Here is a 23,465-nt window from a genome sequence, read left to right as displayed (position 1 = left end):
ATTACTGTATGTTAGAGTGCATTTTGATCCATAGTAACTTACCAAGACATTCAAATACAGCATAGAGACACCTGCTATGGTTATGGACCAAAGCTAAGTATCCTTCACGATAAGCCTTTCCTCTTCCTGTTGACAACAGGTCTTTTTTATAAAACATTTAATGACCTGTTGACCTGTGAAGAAGGAAACTGCGTAAAACAACAGTTAAAAAGTATGGAGTAATAGAGAGAGAATATACACGTTTGACAGAGGTCAAATGTCACCAGCTCATCAGGCAAATACTCAACTGATGTAATTTAGAACTACCATAGTATATCAAGTCGAACCATATAAACCCAATGTGATTTACACATTAGTATATTATTAACATGGTGTTGAAAACAATGTAAAAAAAATATATATACAGTAAGTATACAAACACAAACCTTTAACAAATAAAACAAAATCCTTTGTTCTTCTTTTCCTTTTACAAGGGAGATTTCTCAAATTCAGAAAGTGTAGATTGCCATTAGTACTTTTAAAGTGAAACGATCCTGGACAATCTTTATTTTCAATATAGTTTTAGCAGTTTGATGTGTCCTGGAAATCCTCATGAAATGCAAATGAAGTGCCGCAATCTACCAGTGTTTCATCTGAAGGCAAATCAGAAAGCTGAGGTAGAACGAGCGTGTAAAAAAACAAGTTGAATATGGGCAAGGTGGAGCGAGTCATGATTAATACTGCAATTGCACAGAAAAACAGTCAGTCTACCTATTACATCCTCAACAGAGACAGCCAGATTAATCTAGATTGCACACTTACAAGAGGGCTGCTGGGACTGGTTATGCCCTCCACAGGGGGAAAGAGCAGGGCTGGCATGGGACAGACTTCCGCTGATAACCTCCCCCTTACGTGTAGGCACTAGATGGAGGCCAGCTTTGGCATTTGGTGTGGGGCCAGATTCTGAATTTGGGGAGAGGGAAGGGGGGTTTGGATATCAAGGCTTTCCCTGTTGGCATCTGGGGTGGAAGGGGGCCCTGATGAATGGATCCACTATAGCTCTGCCTCCAATGGTCCAGGAGTGCAGGGGGCCCACAGCCACCGAGCCCACAGCAGCCTGCTGTCCCACACTGGAGACCACTCGGTGGGCTGCGACAGGCTGCTGGGGCAGGGGGACCTCCGAGCACCGGGAGTACCTAGGCTGGGCCTGCCAGATGATGGGCCTAGGGGCAGAAACAGGTGTGAACAGGGCCTTCCCCTGGACACTGGGATGTAAAAGACTATGGGGATGGTGGGTGTTTGGCTGGACCTGGCAGAGGGGCTGTTTGTTGGGCTGTGGAGGGTGGGAGACAGTGACAGCAGCCCCAGCTATCTCATTCCTCTTCCCAAAGGGGGCCTGGAGGAAAGGATCAGATGGCAGAGCAGGCTTGTGGGCCAGAGGGAAAGGGGAGTTGGTAAACACATCTCTCCCTTCTTTCCCTGCAATCCTGAAAGGGGCCTGCAGGAAGATATCAGGGGAGGGGACTGTGTGCTGCTGTGTAGGAGGTGAGAGACACTGGGACTGTTTCTGGTCAGGCTTGATTGGTTGGTCAGAGGACTTAGAAAGCACCGGGTGGGAGTTTGTCTCATCTGGGTACAGTGAGGGGGGAATGATGCTGCTGTGGGCAAAAGGAAGTCTCTGTCTGTGCTCCTCTTCAACAGCTGGTCCAGAGCTGTCGGTCCTGGAGAAACCTGGTCGTGTCTCACAGCTGCTAGGTTCCCTCTGCAGGTCTGTAGGGTACAGAGGACAACAGTCAGACTGACAGGCCGTTTAAATAAACCAGGATAGCCAACTAACATTCAAGTTCATTACACATTGTAATAACTAGTTTTGTTATGGTGTGCACAGAATGTGACGGAAAATGATATACAATCTAAACATGATTTGACATACCATTCACATACACTAGTTACTTCTGTAATCGGCACTGAAAATCAAAATGTGTCAATTGAATTTCTGAATGGTAAGTCAAACAAGACCAGACAGGAGAGCAATCTGAAGCTGCCATTGCCCCTCAGAAAGTAGTGTGAGAACAGAGGAGTGGGACAATCCTTTTCTGAGAACTAGCCAGCTCGAACAGATAAGATATTGATATTTAGAAATAAAACAAAATTGGGCGGGGAATGAAGTAATACTTTAAAAGGTGTAAAACCAAATCCAAAGTGTCAATTTGATAATGGACAAACAGAGCCTTCAGAAAGTATTCACACCACTTGACTTTTCACACATTTTGTTGTGTTCCAGCCTGAATTTAAAATGGATTACATTTGGATTTTGTGTCACTGATCTACACACATTGTCTTGAGTCAATAAGTATGACACTTTTGTTATAGCAAGCCTAAATAAATTCAGGAGTAAAGATGTTGTGCAATAATAGTGGTTAACATGATCTTTACAGTTAACTGTAAGGTCAATCAGTTGAGTAGTGAATTTCAAGCACAGATTCAACAAAAAAAGACCAGGGAGGTTTTCCAATGTCTCGCAAAAAAGGGCACCTATTGGTAGATAGGTAAAATTAAAGGCGATACTGAATATCCATTGGAGCATGGTGAAGTTATTACTTACACTTTGGATGGTGTATCAATACACACAGTCACGACAAAGATACAGGCGTCCTTCCTAACTCAGTTGCCGGAGAGGAAGGAAATTACTCAGGGATTTCCCCATGTGGCCAATGGTGATTTTAAAACAGTTAGCGTTGAATGGTTGTGAAAGAAGAAAACTAAGGATGGATCAACAACATTGTAGTTACTCCACAATACTAACCTAAATGACAGAGAAGACGATTAAACTTGACTATCTAGAGGAAGTAAAAGTCGTAACAAGGTAGCCTGTACAGAAGAAAAAAATATTCCAAACATGCATCCTGTTTGACACTAAAGTAATACTGCAAAAAATGTGGCAAATATTTTCTTTTTTTTCTTCCTGAATACAAAGCTTATGTTTGGGGCAAATCCAACACATCACTGAGTACCAGTCTTCATATTTTCAAGCATGGTGGTGGCTCCATCATGTTATGGGTATGCTTGCCATCAAAAAGGACCAGGGAAGTGTTTTTTTGAGGACAAAAACTTAGAGCTAAGCACAGGCAAAATCCTAGGGGAAAACTTGTTTCGCTCTGCTTTCCAACAGACACAGGAGCATGCCAACCTGCATCACACTGCCTGCTGCTTCTGAAGCTAAGCAGGGTCGGTCCTGGATTGGAGACCAGATGCTGCTGGAAGTGGTGTTCGAGGGCCAGTAGGAGGCACCCTTTCCTCTGGTCTAAAGAAATATCGCAATTCCCCAGGGCAGTGATTGGGGACGTTGCTCTGTGTAGGGTGCTGTCTTTTGGCTGGGACATTAAACGGGTGTTCTGACTCTCTGTGGTCACAAAAGATCCCATGGCACTTATCGTAGGGGCGTTAAACCCCGGCTAAATTCCCAATCTGGCCTTCATACTATCTTGGCCACCTAATCATCTCCTGTAACTAATTGACTGTGTTCTCAGTCAATTTATCAGGTGAAATAAGTTTTTTTTTTAAATGTACCTTTCAGCCAGACTAGAATACAAAGCCAAATATACACTTGAGTTGCTTGCCAAGATAACACTATGCCACTTAGGAACAATGACAGTTTTGCCTTGAAAATGGCTGTCTAGCAATGATCAAACCAAAAGATTCTTCTACTTTGACAAGACAGATTGTGTGTAGATTGATTACAAATCCATTTTAATCCCACTTTGTAAGACAAAATATGGAAAAAGTCAAGGAGTGTGACTTGACTGTGTCCACCTCACTAATAATCACCAACATGAAAGCTTGACATTCAGGAATCATAGAAAATATGGAGATTACTATTTTCTGCAAATTCTGATGGCAAGAAAATGACACATTTTCAGTGCGGCCCTCCAGACCTCATTGAAGACTGAATGCAGCCCCCGGGGCAAAATGAGTTTGACAACCCTGGGCTAGAGTATGATATTTCCAACAAAACCTACTTGAAATGTATTTATACGGAATGAAAATACATTTTTAAAAACAATACATGATAAACAAGAGTTATAGAATCAGATAAAAATATGAACAGGATGGAGAAAAAAAAACGAGTCGCATTGAACTCAGTGACATTTGATCAAAATATGTTTTGCAAAGGAACAAAATGAAAACAGATGGAAGGAAAATAATTCAATCATCCAAAGGGTTTGTAGGTTCTGTATGCAATTTTCCATGATAATAGTTATATTGATTGTGCCTCTCTTTAATAGTAGGATATAAAAGAAAACTAATTGGTCCACAGTAAGGAAGAGACAGAGGGGCAAGCAGGCAGGCAGGCATGCATGCATTTCCAGAGGTAGTCTTACCTGTGCAGACAGGGAGCAGACAGAGAGCAGTGTTAGCTTGCAGTTCCAGAAGGGGAGGGTTAATGGGGTTAACCCCAATTTAAAAGAGCTAATATGACATGAGCCACCATGGAAATAAGTATGTGTGTGAGTTCTTGTATGAGTTATCCCTATCAACATTCTAAGTGTGTGAATGTATTCAAAGCAAGGATTAGGAATATTTTCCATCATATTTTCTCAAGAAACTATGAAATCCACTCCGAATGTCATCTCCCAAACATGAGTAATTATACCTCTGTGCATGTGTAAATAAGGTAAAAATAACTCATTTGCAGTACATGATTGAATTGATGGTACTTCAGTAGAAGCGTTTTTTTTTAAAGACAACAGCTAGTTAAAATGTGTCGCCCCTCTCCCTCTGAATCAATCTTTCTGCCAATCCATTACGTTAACCACATGACTGCCACTGTGAGGGCGTCAAATTCCCAACAACCCCCCCCCCCCCTCAGTCACTCAATCAATACTCCACACAACAGTACATTTACATGAATATGTTTATTCGACATCCCTTTCTTTGTAATTCTTTAATTATCTCACAAAAATAGATTTGTGCACACAGAAATCACAGCTCTGACGCAGGATTGGGTGTCATAGAAACGGACAGGGATCCAGAACAACAGCTTTTTCCACTTTTTGCAAAAAACAACAGGGTAACATGAAGGTTCTCGGTTTTTTACAACAACAAATGTAACTACCTGGAGGGCAAGACCTTTACAACAGCACAGTGGTGTCTACAGGAAGAAGCAAGGATTGCATAGGTCAATAGCCACATGAGTATCTATCTATCTATCTGCAGATGGTGTGAGGAGGGGGGGCTAAGATGTGAACTTCAGCCTTCCATTGGTTGCACATGTCTACAAAAGCCTGAGAAAGATGGGACAACATTGGATTTCAGAATACTGTCAATAAGTGTTGTTGCTTGACATGCCTTGTTTTCGAATACTGCAGTAGAGCAATTATCTGTAATTCCTTAAATGCCCAACAGCATAACAGCATAGCGAGCAGTCCTATCAGGGCGTGTATGTGGTGGTCGTGGAGTCCTGTGTAGTGCTTACCCCCATGTCTGATACACAACCACACAACCACTTCATTACACACTTTGCAGTAGTGACAACATGATATGACGAGTCATTATTTCGTTCGGTTCACCATATTCAATCAGATCACGGACTCCAGTGGTCCCACTCAAAAAGACACAGATGCTCTACTCTCAGATACAGTGGCTTGCTTCCTCTATAGGCAACAGAGTGACTCGGCGCAATTCAAGACGGCCTGTGCTTTTCAATATGACGAACACCAACACCACTGTCGATGTCACTGTTTTTGCAGCGAGTTCAAACAACAACACAACCGCATCACATCCAACAACTCAGACTGGCTAGGAGTTACATTACTGTATGTCCACACACACACACACACACACACCTATGACAACACTGTCTACCAACAAACCAGAACATTCAACAACACGGTCATGCTTCGATATGCATCTTTTTAATCATGTAAAATCTGTGCGGAGAAAGCATGGAGTCGCAGCACTATTTCAGCGAAGACTGTAGTTCTGCCTTTGTACAGCGTGAGTAAGTATGGTACAGTATAAGACATGGTAAAGTTCCCTGTGTAGTGGTCCCATTGCACAACAAACTAGTTTGTTTATAATACAATCCTCCTTAGGTGAAGGCAAGTAAACAGATGCTACTTGGAGAAACCCAACCCTCAACAGATCAAAGCTAAGATTGTCATAACTGTATGTTTTTACTAATGTCACAATAGCAATCCGGGGAGAAATATGGCAAGAAACACATTCTCAAACACAGCGGCACAAACAGGAAAAACATAATGCATTTCTTCTATAATAGTCATCTTAAGAATTATATTTATATATATATTATCCATCTTTATTTATAGACTAATATTCAGTTCATACATTCATTCTCTAACACTATCCATACTCACATTTAATATTAGTTACATATGAAATTAATTTCTCTATATATTTTTTTTTCTTCTCACAATGTAACGCTCTGATGACAGATGAAGAACAGAGCACATTTGACCAATTACTTTTTGAGGAACCAAAACGTAAAGACCACTGGGTCCGTGGGTATTGCAGGTAAACATACATTTACAGTATGTAGGGCCGATAAATGACTATGATATAGGACCTATGTACAAGTAGGAATGCACATTTGCAGGGAATGATTGCGTGGGCACATACAGCCTGAAATGAAAGGGATGATATGGACTGTCTGTATACATGTAGTCAGACTAAAGAGGGCAAGAAAAGAAAAACGAGCAAATAAATGCTTTCAACGTTGTCAACCGTGTAGCCGACTCCCTAGCCAAGCTCGTGTTTTCACATCTTAGCTTCTTCCTTTGGGAATGTTAACTCTACATTTCTGTTATTGTAGGCTTAAAGCCTTATGTTGGTGCGAACGTATTCGCTTTTTGAGAGGAACTTACTCGCTAATTTCCACATATAAGAAAGGCTCAACCTCTGGAACAGCTGGTGGACTGTTCCAGTCATTTTAGATCTGACATCCCATCCATCCCGCCTGCAGGCTATGATACCTCATGCTAAGTGCTAAAACACAAGCCCTGGCAACACGGCCACTGAACAGGTAGATAATTAAATTGGCAGATATACCCTTGAAATAATTCTGTCTACAATATACAATAAATCAATGGTGTGATATTGGTGTTACCAAATGTGCGCAAACAAATAATAATCCAAGTGAAACAACGGTGGAGAAAGGAAACAACACATCTACTTGTGCACCATAACAACGAGCCAACAACTACAAGAGTGGAGTTCTCTGGTTCCTTATAGGACACAATGCCGTGTGACTGGACACTGTTCCTAGACATACCAGAGACAGGAATAAAACATGGTGAGACATTCTACAGAAAGAAGAACTCTTGGATGAAGTTAGTGTGTCGTGAACGCAAAAGGTAGAAGCAGCATGCCGTGACCTTGTTTGCCATGATGAACCCAGAAGGGCAAGAGAATATAAATGCTGTGAAAGCATGAAATGAGAGGATAGAGGGGAGAAGAAGAAAAGTGGTGGGCATGATTGGAATCAATACCAGAGGCATGATGGGAATCAATACCAGAGGCATGATGGGAATCAATACCAGAGGCATGATGGGAATCAATACCAGAGGCATGATGGGAATCAATACCAGAGGAATGATGGGAATCAATACCAGAGGAATGATGGGAATCAATACCAGAGGCATGATGGGAATCAATACCAGAGGCATGATGGGAATCAATACCAGAGGCATGATGGGAATAAATACCAGAGGCATGGTGGGAATAAATACCAGAGGCATGGGACAAACACGAACAGGACAATGGCCCAGTGTGTTTGGAATCACAGATGGAGTTTACATGGAACAAGCGTTAGTCACAGGAATGAATAGTGGAACGGGGGAGTAACGATTAATGGTGGGGTCTACTCTCGTCTCGAGCGTCACTACTTCGACCTCATCCCTCCTCCACCCCCCCACTCTCTCTCTATTTAGTGTCCCGGCTCCCCAGCGCCCTCTACAGGTCGATGAGCTGGTCCACCATGAGCAGGGAGCGGGCCAGGCTGGGCAGGCTGGATTCAGAGCTGCCACTGTTACTGCGAGAGTGGCCTCCTGAAACTGGCCGGACAGAGACGAGGGGGGCAGGGGGTGGGCCAGGGCGAAGCAGGGGGAGGAAGGACAGAGGGAGTAAGCAGGGGAAGGAATAAAGAACAGACAGAGAAGCCAGGGAAAAGAGGAAGAGAAGATGCAGTTACAGAAGACAGAGAAAGACAGGAAGTAAGCGGAATTGCTCTCCACATACAATCTATGAGCGTCGTTAGAAGAAGGAATAACTACACACAGGGAGAATGGCTACTCAGATTAATCTAAGAGGGGCAGAGTAGCAGGGTTCAATTACACTACTGAGGACACTGACTGAAATCAATCCCATAATTCATCTGACCATGGCTGAGGAACAGTAGGACATCATCATCTCAGAGTGTGGGACAAGACCCACAAACCCATTCTCTGCCCTTCCTCCTGGCCCTGCATGAAGGCTGCCTTGAACACCACCCTGTCCTTACCTTGAGAGGAGGTTTTGGAGCCCATGACAGGGATGGGGTCAAACTCATCCTCGTTGCCCGTATCTGCACTTGGCACAGGCTCAAAGCCTGAGATCAGGAGATCAGAGGAGTCTGCAGAGGAGAAAGCCGGAGAAAGGGGAGGTTAAGGTGTTTGGGAGAGGAATAAGAAATGGCCGAAATAGAGATAAAGGAGGAATAGGAGGCGGTGACATGCAGCTACAGAGGTTCAGAGTTAGAATGCAAGTCAGTAGAGCCTGCTAGCGTAGTTGTGACTAGAGCTATCCTCTTAACAGGGATAACCAAATCAGTTGTTCCTACGGGACACATCACGTTTAAACGGGAGCACACTCGCCTCTCCAATTGTAGGCCTAAGTGGCACAGGTCGGGCTTGTGGGTATGCCTTACCTGCCAGCAGCTGGGTGCAACTCGCAGATACCAGGTCAAACTCATCCAGAACAGACCCAGTGCCAGTGGAAGCGGGAGCAGAGGAGAGAGGGGAGGCTCCAGAGGGGGGAGAGATGAGAGAGCAGCCCAGCAGAGTGTCTTCCCCAAGCAGGGGGTCTGGGGGAGGGAGGGCAGAGGAGGCAAGAGTTCGACAAGGTAACAGGAATTGTTAGTTCAGGATAAATGAATCACTGTATAATGTTTAGTAAAACATTTTTATACATGTTCTTAGTAGCACTTATTAAAGGCTCAGCGCAGTCAAAATTCTGTTTTGCCTGTGTTTTGTATCATATTGTACAACAGCTGATGAAACAAATTTGATCAGTGTTATTCCGGAGTGTTGCTGGTTGTGTACAATCTACATAGGACCTTCTAACCAGCAGGTTTGCATGGGCGGGCGTTTTGGCTTTCCATGGTGATGTCACCATGTGATAAATTGGTTAATAGACCGATAACAAAATAACGTTCTAAACCTCTGCCAATAACAGCTAGTTTTCAGTTTTCCCTTCCCCACCCACACCATTCCCAGACAGTCCTAGCAAAATTCTTGCTTGAGATTTTTTGGGGCAAAAAAGCTACTTTCGCCCTTGCTACTGATATAAAAATGGAATGTATGGTAATAGAGGCACTACACATCTAAGTATCCAACCGTAAGTGAGTCATTGTACTATGCCCTGTCCAGTAATAAGCCGACACAGATGTGATGTATTTTTGCTTGCATCATCAAATCATTCAACAAAGCCCCTGGTGATGCAATTACAGAGCCCTGCATGACATACACAGCATAATAAACATCCCAATTCTCAAAAAACAGGACAACGTCATCTGTTTTTCACAGAGTTGAAGTGGGCCTATGCTTTTTCATTTCAATTAGCCATTTTATTTCATGTCAGTTTGAATCAGAACATTGGTTGTGAATAACATGTTAGTAACTGGACTAACCAGGCTAATAATAGACAAACACTCCAAATATCAATCAACTGTGGTCATTGTACTCAATGGCTTCATTCCATCCTCTGAAAACCTTACACAATGACCCAATACCATTGTGGAGCTGGTATTATCAGTAAAAATGTCAACCTAAACCTTTTTGTTTCCTCGGATCTAAATCATCATCTTCCACTGTTGCATTGTATTCTGGGAACATCTAGATTGTGTGTCGTCTTGCCTGTGAGACAGAAACTAACCAGGAAGCAGTGCAGAGTCTGTCTCAGACTGGGACACAGGAGCTTCCAGACCAGGGATGAGAAAGTCCAGACTCACCAGAGACTCTTCTATTGGACCCACTACTGTACACGTAGAGAGAGAGAGGGAAGAGAAGGCGAGCGGGAAGCAGAGAAAGGGAGGAGGAGAACAGGGAAGGGAGGCGGAGACAAGGAGAAAGTGAGGGATTAAGAGGATACCCACAAGAGAACAAAATAAGATAAACACAGGGCAGATAGAGGACATTGCCCATGGAGCATTCAATGGAAAACCTTGACTTTTGGAGAGCAATGTAAAAGTGGGTAAAGTTGTGAAATCTCCAGGAGAGGCTGAAAGACAAAGTACTTTTACCATTGACAGCCTCCTCCATAGTTCCACTAAAAGGATCAGCCATGGACAGGAGGTCAGGGAGCAGGAGGTGTGTATCTGGGGACTTCAGTCCCTCAATAAGCTTCTCTATAGGCCCAGAGAGAAAATAATAGCAAGGAGGAGAAAATGGAGAGAGAGAGAGAGAGAACAGTAAGAAAAAGTGAGAGGCAGTATTACTCCATCTAGCGAGTACAGCATTACATAGTCATGGCCAGGACAGCAAACACCATCAAATTGAGCAGTGCAAGTGAGGATGGAGAAAAGGGGTAGAGAGAGAGAGAGATGAGAAAGGGGGTGAAGAGAGAGAGAGAGAGAGAGAGAGAGAGAGAGAGATGAGAAGAGGGTGAAGGACAAGTGATGAATAGAAAGGAAGAAATGCTGTAGGGAATGTGGGCGGATGGGTGTTCAATGCGGGCAAATGATGGCACAGCTCCAGCACATCATGTGATGGAAGTATAGCGACCACAATATCGTATTTACATTTTTTATTTTTTATTTTTTTTATTTTTTTATATAGGCCTATATAGATAGGCTCATGTACATTTTCTAGAACTAATCTACTCCAAATATGCACTCCATGGATCCTCCAAGCCTGCGTCACCCATTATCGGCAGAGAATGTACAGAACATAATTTATCGCTTACGTATAGGCCTATACAACTACTACAACTATGACCACACTCAATCCACGCATATCATTAAGGGCCATTTCCTGGTATAGTGTAAACGGTAGCACCGCAGTTCATGGGGAGCCAACGAAGGAACATTGCTGATTAATTCATATTTACATTTCAGTAATTTAGGAGACGCTCTAATCCAGAGTGATTTACAGTAGCGGGGGCATAGTTTAAAAACTTTTTCCGTACTGGTCACCCAGGGGAATCAAACCCCCAACCCTGGTGTGACATGTTTGGGGCGGCAGGTAGCCTAGTGGTTAGGGCGTTGGATCAGTAACCGAAAGGTTGCTTGATCGAGTCCCCGAGCTGACAAGATAAAAATCCGTCATTCTGCCCCTGAACAAGGCAGTTAACCCACTGTTCCTAGGCCATCATTGTAAATAAGAATTTGTTCTTCACCGACTTGCCTAGTTAAATAAAGGTTAAATAGAAAATGTGCCATGCTCTACCAACTGGGTCACATGGGTGGCCACTAGTGTCCCCTAGCTCCAAATAGCCAAATATGAGATGTAATGATATGACAATCTATTCCGGTCAGTAGTGATTGAGAGCCCCCATGGAGATCGTCTACCATGGTATTTACTGTACATTATCAACATTGATGTTGTTTTAATCAATAGAAGCCCTAAAAAAAAAATGGAAAAGTTTTCAATTGTTAAATTAAGCTATTGACTTTTTCATTAGCTTTGAAGGGTTTTGTAAATCGATTATGTTGCTAAATAAATGCAACAAAAATAGTAGAAAATTGTTTTTTTAACGTACCAGTGGCTTAAACAAAAAAGAGAAAGAAATGAGAAAATTCATCAAATGGGTTGGGGATGAATTCATTGATTACAGATGGATAAGACAAAGATGATAACAGAATGACATATTAGGACAAAGAAGCAAGAGACAGAGCTAAATAGAGGAAATAATCTCTCCCTACAGGAGAGCAAGAGGTTCTTCTAGGTCAAAGAAACGGTTTGCTTGAGGAACTGCTCACATTGAAAAAACATTTTTATATCAGCTTTCTTTCCACCACATTCCATCAGGCCAGTTAAAATGCATTTAGAATTAGTACTCTCAAAGCAAAAGAGCTGTTTGTTCACACAGCCACAAAACCCAAAATGTTACTTTCACACCAGGTGAATAAAACGGTCCCACAGAGAGCGCTAGCTAGTAGCTACATCCACTAGCTGGGGTTAACCCTAAAGACCACTCTGCACACCAGGTTCTCACAACACAACCCTCACCTGTCTCTCCACTATGTACTTACAGCTGAGCCGGGTGACTGCCACGGACCAAGGTACAGAAAACAAGTCCACTACAGCCCCTTAAACTGGGGGGGGGGGGCAGAGAGCACTGTACATCAGTGCTAGCAACGTGACTAACAGTACTTTGGCTTCCTTAGAACAAAATGCCACATTACAATTTGAAGTGCTGCAATATTTGGGGCTTTATTTTAGGCTGAATCAAGAAAAGAGGAGGCTTTGAAAGGTTTTTGAGAACCACTAAGTAGAACAGTCCAGGGTTGCCATGACCACTAATTGTGTGTGGATACCTAGGGTGCCTTCGTAAATTAACTCTGGGCCGTTTGTAAATTCAGAGCGTTTTGCTCTCGGAGCGTTCAGGGTGCATACTGGAGACACTGGCCCGAGGAGTAGGGTTGATCAGAGCGTTCTGACCACACAACAGCAGTCAAGCACCGAAGCTAACTAGCGAACATTGGCTAGATTGCTAGCTACTTTTAGACACAGAGAGAGAGATCACTCTAACCATTTTACTCACCATAGCAGAGCTGGTTAGACTGTTTTCATGTAATTATTATTGGTTTTTTAAAATTTTTAAATGTAAGTCAGTTAAGAACAAATTCTTATTTACAATGACGGCCTACCGTGGAATAGTGGGTTAACTGCCTGGTTCAGGGGCAGAACAACAGATTTTTACAACGCTCTAACCACTAGGCTACCTGCCGCCCCTAGAGGGTTATTCCTTGTAACGGTGTTACTGGCAACAATTTAATAACGTTTTTAGTCAATGTTTACTGGCACCTGTCCTAACAGACACGTTGTTCGTAAATTTATTAACTATTCTGTGCTCTCGCACTCTCAAACCAGAGAGCTTTGAACTTAAAGTAGATTCTCAGATTGAATTTACGAACGCACCCTAATTCTGGTCTTAACGTTGACAATAGATTGCCAGCGTCACAGTATGTCAAGTTGATACACGAGTTAAGTGATTTGGAGTATAGAAAAGGACACTTCCTTACCTGGAGTGTCTGAGAGTGCTAGGATGCTGAACGGGACCGGAACAGTCAAAGACTCTCCTGTATCCAGGCCAAGGAGGTCTTCAGATTGCTCTACTTGTACAGTAAGTAGCAAGGCGGGGGAAAACAGACACACTAATGAACACTTCAGAGGTACACAAAGTACGGCATGTCCATCTCCGTCTGATTAGAAGAAGATATGAAGGAGCATGGAGAGCTCAAGGCAAAGAGACAGCGTTTTCTTGGAAAGTTATTCAGTGAAGAACATCCCATTAAATGGCTAGCGAGGGATTTGAGCATACAGAGTTAATGAAAGCTTTCAGATTGAACGCTAAGACATTTCTGAGGGCCATTGATGAGGTCACAGAGAGGACCATTCACTCAGCAGGAATATAGAAACACTTATCAACTTCTACAGTCCTCCAAGAGCTGCTGAATTTTCTCTTCACTTCAGTTTGCTCCTCATTTCATGAGAGTTGGGTAGCAACAGAGTTCTCTTCCCTTATGGCCATAGAATGACATAGAACAGTGTTTTATAGGATTTCTATGGGTATGTCACCATAGCTGTTTAATGGAGGATAGAGGACGTGATTGCGATAGGAAGAACAAAGGAGCTATGGGAATATCTGAGAGATATACAGTAGGGAGATATGAGAAGGGTCTCACCAGCAGGTTGGTGGGCTGTTTCCCCAGGGGAGGAGACCTCCAGCAGGCCAGGTATCAGGTCCTCTATGGGGTCCGTCTCCACCTCTGCAGACACGTCTAACAGCGAAAAAGACAAAGTAACTTGTACTTTATCTGCTTTATCTGGTTGAAAATACTATTACAGCAGAGGATATATTACAAATGAGGTATAATAATGTACTTTTAGCTACCATCTCTTAGAATTATGAACACATTATTTCACACACGCGCGCACAGCCTTACCATCAGCCTGTTCGTCAACCAAGTCTTTGTTAATCAGATGCTCCGCACTGAGATTGGAGAAGTCATCATCACCAAAAGGGTTCCAGGCGGGCTGACTGAGGGAGCCGATGGGAGGGCCAGGGGCAGAGGCAGGGGAAGGGGAAAAGGCAGCAAAGTTGCCATCCTGGGCTGGTTCACACATACTCTGCTGAAGGGATTGGGTAGAATTGGGTGGAATTGTACCAACAGATCTGGAAAAACACAAAAAAGGCCGGAACAGGTCATCTTGATGTTACACCTTCAAAAATAAATATATTTAATTAAGGCTGATATTTCAGGTGATGATGTAATTTCTCCATATCTTACATTAACTGGTTGAGGCCATCTTCTGCTGTGGCCTCTTGCAGTGGCTGGGTGGAGTCACTTCCAGGTAGCCCACCGACTGAATTCTGGGTAAAGCCACTCGGGGTGTGCTCTGCAGCCTTTGGAGAGTGGGGCGGAGTCTTGGACAGAGCAGGAAGAGAAGTCTGGAGTGACAGAGAGAGAGAGAGGAAGAAACAGATCATCTAAACAACACAAATAGGGGGAAGAAGAGGATACTCATTTTAAAGAACTAAAACCAATAACACTCACAAATGAATAACTGTCAATGCCAAATACATACAACACAAAAGAAAATGAGGCGAACAAAGTAAAATAATAACAATTAAAGTGAAAATAATGGACTGGCAAAAAGGTAAAACAGAATTCTATCACACCAAAATGAGGATAATTCAAACATTCGCAAGGATCACAATGGATTTCGCAGGGGGTTTTAAGGAACTAAGAGAACAACACTCAAATGAGCAAAACCGAAAAGACAGGAAAACGATGAAGGCTGATGGCATTGCCATGACGATGGATGGCTGGATGAAACAACGGATGGCCTGATGTCACTTTCAAGCAAGCTTGGAGTGTGTGACAGCTCAGGGAGCAGACTCGTTGCAGGCTGCAGGTATGTTACCGTCTCTGTCTCAGCTGTGTTCTGACTGGTTTTAGCAGGGATGGACTGGGCCTGGACAGGTGGCTGCTGGGCCACTGGTTCTGGAGGAACTGGTTGTAGAGGAACTGGTTGTAGAGGAACTGGTTGTAGAGGAACTGGTTGTAGAGGAACTGGTTGTAGAGGAACTGGTTGTAGAGGAACTGGTTGTAGAGGAACTGGTTGTAGAGGAACTGGTTGTAGAGGAACTGGTTGTAGAGGAACTGGTTGTAGAGGAACTGGTTGCTGCGGAGCTGTAGGCTGCTGTGCAGTCGGAGGTTGGACTGGAGTGGGCTGAGCAGTTGGCTGCTGCTGGGTCTGGCTCTGGCCAGCCTGCTTACGACGTGCTGGGGCTTTGGGTGGGGCTGGGCTAGACGGGACCTGGGCCTTCTGGGGGGTGGGACTGGCCAGCGAGGGAGGCATGGCCTGTAGTGGGGCGCTCGGGGCCTCCGTCTTGGCCTGCACAGGTGGGACTCCTCCCCCTGCTGCGGTGACTGCTGCCGCGATTGGCTGCTGCTGCAGTTGCCCTGGCTACCACACAAAGACGGACGACAGCACACAGCGTCAACAAACCATGACAATGAAGACAAAGCTGCTTTACACACAGACAACACAGCGTGCCACTAAGAATACATGTGGCTGTTATCGTGGGTTCAGAACGATACATATAATACCGTGAGAACTGCCTTCCCTACCTAAAAACTAAGGACACCATACACCATTGCTTGTGTCTTTGTTATAAAATCGGAGACTGTAAAACATGTCATCATGAAAATGTAAAGGGGAACCATTGTGTGGTACCGTCTTTGGTCCATTTACCTCTTTAATGCTCACTTCTTCTCTGTTTGGTCAACAGTTTCCTGCACTTGACTCTCCTTTCCTAAGCTTGTTCCATGACACAGTCTATACAAAGGGCGACTGAACAATAACCCAACCCTGAGCAGCAACTCGCCTTACAGATGGTATAAGTGTCCTGAATTCACTAAGCAACAAAATCCTACACATTTTCTACATTTCTTTGAAAAAAAAATTTCCTGACCCATTAGAGTGTAAAGAGGAACATTTTCATTCAAATCGTTTTTTAGCAATTATATTAACACATTTGTGTAAAAAAAATAATAATTAAAATCTGTGGTTTGTATTGTAATTCTTTAAAAACTTCCAGATCCTCAGAGCACTATGGAGGAAACTCACGTCATCCACCACCAAAATGGAAGCACCCACCTGGTGATGGCAGTTATTTTGTACCAGAAAGCTTACAACTATCACAATGCAAATTAGAAATCTTCTGTATCTGTGGTCGCTTCTCAGAGCAGGAATGCTGATTTGAGATCAGTTTTTCCTTTTAAATAACAATAAATAAGATTACGTCATGGACAGGGGGGGACCTGATCCTAGATAAGCACTCATTCTGAAACGTTGTATCCCTGAGAACAGTCAACATCCACGTTCTGCCAACGCTGCTAAGAGTGGGATCGACCAGACCCAACACTGCTTGACTTCAGAAACAAGCCAGCAGTGGGATGCAGGGTGGTATGGCTGTGGGCTTGGGTGGCTGCCTGAATTTACCTGCTTCTGCTGAGTACCAGCTTGGGGCTTTCCACCCAGCTGAAGTGTGGCCTGACTAGGAGGGTTCTGTGAACGGCCGGTCACTGGCTGAGGCGGAGCTGTGATCTGTGCCTTCTGTGATTGGAGGGCTGCCGCTTGCTGGGCAAGGTTTAAGTTGACTCCTGCAAGGAGTTCAGAATCTAGTTACTATACAAGCGATGAAACAATTAAAATATATTTTTCATGCTATATACATACATAAAATGTCGTGGTCACACATTACATTAAAGGACAGAAATATAAAATGTATTTCCATTGGTTTATTTAATGGTACACAGACAAAACAACAGTTAGGACTAAAGACTAGACTAAACACCCACCCATCCCCACAGGACACAGTTTACTGCAGATATTATAGCAGTCATCTTATTTGTTCAATAACAGTTGTCCACAGCTCAACATTTGTCTCTTTAGCACCAAGCACACGGGACAGAGAAAGTGCTATGTAAGCAATTTCCAAAGCACCCCCATTGATACCATGGCAGAGAGGGAGGCTCTTGCCAATGTAACGCAACCATCTTTTTGGCTGCCATATACGCTTCCCGCAAACCATAAAGTTCATGGAAGAGGAAGAGTTGTCATTGAGAAGAAGTGTAATTGGTGAAAGGGATTTTTTTTCTCGCAACAATGACAAGGACAATGACATGTCCTATAGGATTTATAGGGAATTAGCTTAGCCTATGGTCCATCTGCATAATGCTGCTGCCATGGTAATGTGGTCTAATAGATATGGAAATTAATTGGCTGCTAAGTGTTATTTTGTTTGTTAACCGCGTTACCTCCCTGTTGAGAAATACAGGAACATAATTAGACAATGAAGGTGCCACAAGCAGTGAGTGGCTTGGCTCTGCTTAGTTATATAATATAGTTCAGGTAATTCCCCATCAAAATGCAAACAAGTACACAACTCTCCAGTGTCCTGTCGATCACTGGCGGAAAAGCAGCACAAAAACAAAGTGACGTCATTCTGCTCAAGAGCATTCAGTCTGGTTAGAGGCGGGAAAAATAATCAGAGCACGGCAACTCTCTGGCAAGACCTCATTAGATGAGACTGTTGAGAGACAGACTAAACAGACCAGTGTTCTCTACATTGGTTTCTAATGAGAGCCCAATCATTTTTTACTAAATATAACTTGGATCTAATTTGAGAAATAATTCAACCAAATTTGGCAGAATGTTCTGAGCAGTTGGAGCCTTAAGAGAATATATTTGATTTAACAAAACTGGGGGGGAAAACAAGTATGTTTCAGGTCAGTTCAGGTTCAGCTCTGTGAACTACCTAGCTTCTTCTGGTACATGCCCACTTATACAGACATTTATTTATCGTGGCTAATACTCAATGTCCTCCATCTACTTAAATTCTGTCCAATTAGCATGCTACCATTAGGGTAGAACAGGGTTCTGAGCAAAAACAAACAGGGTGAGGAGGATTTTTTTTGTAATAGAAACATCAATATGAAGATATTTGTAAATATGTATGCATTAATATACAGTATTATAGGTCCCTAGTTGTATTGTTTGTATAAGTAGTTATATCTGTAGTTTTTATTTGTTTTAGGCCTAGTAGTTGTATAACTTTATGCTGTTTATGGAACATTTACATTATTATTTTATTGTTATTATACAGTAGCTGCCATATTATTCTTGTTACCAAGTATTTGATTTTTTTCTTCATTTGGACACTATTGAAAACAAGATGGTGCATCTGAAGAGATTTCTTCCTGCAAAATGTAAAATAAATAGATTGTATGCGTTTGGGCTTCTTGTGGTCAATTTGCAGACTACAAATGATTAGTAAGTATGTTCCGGCCTGGGGTAGAGAATCTACCTCAGTCGCTTCTGTGTACGTATTGAGTACCTAACATGCCTCCAAATAAACCAATGTTAGCCTAGTTACAGTACAACAGCAGAGTGGCCCGTTGGTACATACCTAGAGGAAGGGCAGGGAGATTGGCCCGTTTGCGAGGGGTGAGGGCAGCCGGTTGAATTGGCAGGATGCCAGTGCTGGGCTGGGCATGGCCAGCTTTGGGCCTCTGCCGTGGCGTGATGGAGGTCTCAGTGGTGGGGACAGGATCTGTCAACCTGGGGGACAAAGGTAAGAGTTGGTGGTCAACTTGTCAATGGTACAAAATTACCTTATGAATGATGTCAAAACAGAACAGAGAACACACAACTGACAAAAAATAAGGATACTAGCCTCAATACTGGCGTGTATAACGACAACAACCAGAAGATTACTCAGGCAGCCCCCCTGTATGACAAACACCAGCACACAGACTTACCTGGCCTTACTCTGTGTCTGGCTCTGGCTCTTCTTCGCTGCAGCTGCCTCACTGGCTTTGATTGGCTCAGGGAGATGAGCAGGAATTGGAGAGTTCTATATGGGGGTAGATTAGAGATGAAAGTATTGTACATTTATATTTAGGAGGGAATGGAACCACATGACAACAGATGACAAGCACATTCAATAGCATCAGGGCATGGACTGAATAGAACATTGGTAGGTCTGGCTCAGAGCCCATTAGAGACCAATCCACAGACTATTCCCCAAACAGAGAGAGAGAGACAGACACTCAGACTAGAAAAGGTCACCCCCCTACAGATGTCACCCTGACCACAGAGCAGAGAGAGACTGACCTTCACATTCTGAACAGGGCAGTCCCGACGAGCCAATTTAAAAGCAAAGTAGGACACCTGGTAGATGTCAGGCCTTTTGTCAGGGTCGGGCTCCAGCATGTACCCTGACAAACACCAACAGAGTGAGGAGGAGAGGTGGAAATGTGAGAGAAAAAGTGAGCCCATTTGAACCACACCAGAAGAGAGAAAAGCGACACACTGACTATCCCACAACCTATAGATTAAGCATGGTTAGATAAGGAGGTAACATGTAGCACAGGACTCATAAAATATGTAATGGCGTTGTAGAATATACACTAATTTCCATAGCAGATACAGTGAGTGGTGGAATACTGACGGATGAGGCAGTGCAGGTTGTAGGAGTAGCGGGAATTGTCAGGAATGGTGAAGCTGGCATCACAGATGGCCACCTGGCTCTCTCCGAAGGGTAGAGTGAAGTAGCACAGCTTATACAGCAAACAGCCCATCGCCTGGAGAGAACACACACACAATAATAAAGTTACATACCATTTCGAGCCAACACCCAAATGCCTCGAGAAGCCTGAAGGGAAAAGGATTCTCCACACAAATATGGCTCTTCTAACTTCCTACTGTACTAACTAAACCAAATATTAGCTTGACGTTTTCATTTAGCTTCATGAGCATTCTGTGACAGATACGCTACAGGGTGGACTGTTAAAAAAGCCCCATACAAATCAAAAGCTGGCACTGATACCATGCCTAAAGCCTAGATCTAAAAAAAACAACGTCCACTCACCCATATGTCAGCTTTAGTAGTGATAATCTTGCTATTGTAGAGGTTTACCATCTCAGGGGCACGATATGACAGAGTGGTGTACCTGAGAGAGAATAGGACAAGGCCACAAAAAGGAGGATAAAGAACACCATGATGTTGAACTAACACAGGGCTAACCTCTGACGAGGCTCGGCTGAAAAGGCCTATATTCCTCTGAACTGTATTCTTCTACAGCTGTTAAAAAAAAAAAGCTACATTCAAAGGAAATAAAATGGCAGCATGTCGTATGTTTTAAGCTACGCAAGTTCACAAACTTTTTTATTTCATCATCGACTATTGGCACTCCTTCAATCTGTGGGTTCTGGAACTTATTGGTAGCGCTGCCAAAGTCACACAGCACATAGTGGCCTTTATCATGTAACAGGATGTTCTCCACCTGCAGAGATACAAAAGAGAAGCAAAGCCAGAGAAGGATAAAATAGAGTCACACAATGTGAATTGGATGAAAGTGTATACAGTGCATTTGGAAAGTATTCAGACCCCTTGACTTTTCCACATTTTATTACGATACAGCCTTATTCTAAAATGGATTAAATTGTTTTTTTTTTACCCTCATCAATATACACACAATACCCCATACATTTTTGCAAATGTATGAAATAAAAAAATAAAAAAATATCACATATACATAAGTATTCAGAAGAAGTTTGGAACCACCAAGACTCTTCCTAGAGCTGGCCGCCCGACCAAATTGAGCAATCGAGGAAGAAGGGCCTTGGTCAGGGAGGTGGGCAAGAACCCGGTGGTCACGCTGACAGAGCTCTAGAATTCCTCTGTGGAGATGGGAGAATCTTCCAGAAAGACAACCATCTCTGTAGCACTCCACCAATCAGGCCTTCATGGTAGAGTGGTCAGACGGAAGCCGTTCCTCAGTAAAGAGGCAGATGACAGCATGCTTGGAGTTTGCCAAAATGCAAACAAGATTCTCTGGTCTGATGAAACCAAGATTGAACTCTGGCCTGAATGCCAAGCATCACGTCTGGAGGACACCTGGCACCATCCCTACAATGAAGCATGGTGGTGGCAGCATCACGCTGTGGGGATGTTTATCAGAGGCAGGGAATGGGAGACTAATAAGGATTAATGTAAAGATGAACGGAGCAAAGAGAGATCCTTGATGAAAACCTGCTCCAGAACGCTCAGGACTTCAGACTGGGGTGAATTTATACCTTCCAACAGGACAACGACCCTAAGCACAGAGGCAACACAACGCAGGAGTGGCTTCAGGACAAGTCTCTGAATATCCTTGAGTGGCCCAGCCAGAGCCCGGACTTGAACCCGATCAAACATCTCTGGAGAAACCTTAAAATAGCTGTGTAGCAACGCTCCCCATCCATCCAACCTGACAGAGCTTGAGATGATCTGCAGAGAATAATGGGAGAAACTCCCCAAATACAGGTGTGCCAAGCTTGTAGCGTCATACCCAAGAAGACTCAATGCTGTAATCACTGCCAAAGGCGCTTCAACAAAGTACTGCGTAAAGTGTCTGAATTATGTAAATGTGATATTTCCGTTTGTATTTTTTTTAAATAAATTATCAAACATTTCTAAAAACCTGTTTTTGCTTTGTCATTATTGGGTATTGTGTGTAGATTGATGGAAAAAACAAACAATTTAATCAATTTTAGAATAAGGCTGTAACCTAACAAAATGTAAAAGAAAATCAAGGGGTCTGAATACTTTCCCAAAGACACTGTGTGTGTGTGTGTGTGTGTGTGTGTGTGTGTGTGTGTGTGTGTGTGTGTGTGTGTGTGTGAGATATATATATAAATTTATATGAAAGGAAGACTTAGCCAAGAACGAGATGAGACAGAGGGAGTGGGAGCAGAGTAAGGAGGTGAGAGAAAACACAGGAGAAGGATTCTATTCCTTCGCACCTTGAGGTCCCTGTGGATGATGGGTGTCTTGCCCTGGTGCAGTCGAGACACGGCGTCACATGTGTCACAGAAGATCTGCAGCACCTCTGCCTCTGTGAAGCCTGTCTGCAGACGTTGGTTCATCAGGTTCACCACCTGGCCCCCTGCAGAGATACATCGCTCAGTCTCATTACTGAACACACACGAGGTATGGAGCTAGCAAGGTTCCTCAGTACACCCATCTCGCACTCAGACACTCTTGATCATGTAAAACAGTGGTGCTCAAACTTTTTCAGCAGGGACGCCATTTTTTTCACCAGAATTTCTGGGGACCCCATTTTCTTTCCAAAAGAGTTTCTCGTGACCAAACCTCACACTAAATCTAAATGACAGGCATAAAAATTGGTAAATTAATATTTTCACATCAACAAATAACCTTGATTACATTTTCAAGAATCCCTCCCACATTACTGAATAATCTTCTTCTAAAACTTGTGTATATTGTCCTACAAAATAACATGTATTCTTAATGTTTTTGGGGGGTGACCCCACGGCAGTTCCCCCGCCCGCACTAGTGGTCACGACCCCAACTTTGAATACCACTGAAAAAGCCTACTTCGCAATAGGGGCCTTTATAAAACATTAGGAACACCTTACTAATATCGAGTTGCACCCCTTTGCCTTCAGAACAGCCTCAATTCAACAGGGCATGGACTCTACAAGGTGTCAAAAGCATTCTACAGGAATGCTGGCCTATGTTGACTCAAATGCTTCCCACAGTTGTGTCAAGTTGGCTTGATATCCTTTGGGTGGTAGACCATTCTTGATACAAACGGGAAACAGTTGAACGTGAAAAATCCAGCACGTTGCAGTTCTTGACACACTCAAACCAGTACGCCTGGCACCTACTACCATACCCCGTTCAAAGGCACTTCAATCTTTTGTCTTGCCCATTCACCCTCTGAATAGCACATATATACAATCGATGTCTCAAGGCTTAAAAATCATTCTTTAACATGTCTCCTCCCCTGAGTCTACACTGATTGAAGTCAATTTAACAAGTGACATCAATAAGGGATCATAGCTTTCACCTGGTCAGTCTGTGCCATGGAACGAGCAGGAGTTCCTAATGTTTTCTACACTTTTTGTACATCTACTATGCCTATAACATACAATCACATCATGGAAAAAAACCTGGTGCAGCGCATA

General features: G+C 43.3%; 1 protein-coding gene across 10 annotated transcripts in view; it reads right to left on the bottom strand.

Moving 5' to 3' along the window:
• Nucleotides 1-23,465, bottom strand: part of LOC135517858 (AP2-associated protein kinase 1-like) — a 31,608-nt gene that overhangs the window by 2,657 nt on the left and 5,486 nt on the right. Inside the window, exons 4-21 of one of the 10 annotated variants that reach the window (XM_064942520.1) lie at nucleotides 22,278-22,420; nucleotides 20,655-20,776; nucleotides 20,362-20,443; nucleotides 19,942-20,074; nucleotides 19,605-19,708; nucleotides 19,250-19,344; nucleotides 18,898-19,049; nucleotides 16,929-17,089; nucleotides 15,345-15,890; nucleotides 14,708-14,868; nucleotides 14,363-14,592; nucleotides 14,102-14,197; nucleotides 13,439-13,528; nucleotides 10,496-10,600; nucleotides 10,129-10,230; nucleotides 8,903-9,058; nucleotides 8,498-8,608; nucleotides 1-1,749 (exon numbers count right to left, since the gene is read on the bottom strand). The exon at nucleotides 1-1,749 is cut by the window's left edge and continues 2,657 nt beyond it. In XM_064942520.1, the coding sequence (XP_064798592.1) occupies nucleotides 977-1,749; nucleotides 8,498-8,608; nucleotides 8,903-9,058; nucleotides 10,129-10,230; nucleotides 10,496-10,600; nucleotides 13,439-13,528; nucleotides 14,102-14,197; nucleotides 14,363-14,592; nucleotides 14,708-14,868; nucleotides 15,345-15,890; nucleotides 16,929-17,089; nucleotides 18,898-19,049; nucleotides 19,250-19,344; nucleotides 19,605-19,708; nucleotides 19,942-20,074; nucleotides 20,362-20,443; nucleotides 20,655-20,776; nucleotides 22,278-22,420 (3,362 nt within the window). In that variant the 3' untranslated portion in view covers nucleotides 1-976. Of the gene's footprint in view, nucleotides 1,750-4,876; nucleotides 8,052-8,497; nucleotides 8,609-8,902; nucleotides 9,059-10,128; nucleotides 10,231-10,495; nucleotides 10,601-13,438; nucleotides 13,529-14,101; nucleotides 14,198-14,362; nucleotides 14,593-14,707; nucleotides 14,869-15,344; nucleotides 15,891-16,928; nucleotides 17,090-18,897; nucleotides 19,050-19,249; nucleotides 19,345-19,604; nucleotides 19,709-19,941; nucleotides 20,075-20,361; nucleotides 20,444-20,654; nucleotides 20,777-22,277; nucleotides 22,421-23,465 lie in introns of those variants that run through there. The other 9 variants (XM_064942521.1, XM_064942529.1, XM_064942530.1 and 6 more) reach the window with 9 other exon arrangements.

This window comes from Oncorhynchus masou, chromosome 28 (genome assembly GCF_036934945.1).
Source record: "Oncorhynchus masou masou isolate Uvic2021 chromosome 28, UVic_Omas_1.1, whole genome shotgun sequence".
Classification (NCBI taxonomy): domain Eukaryota; kingdom Metazoa; phylum Chordata; class Actinopteri; order Salmoniformes; family Salmonidae; genus Oncorhynchus; species Oncorhynchus masou.
Note: the sequence above shows the minus strand (reverse complement) of the source record. Positions and strands in the feature narration are given on the sequence as shown.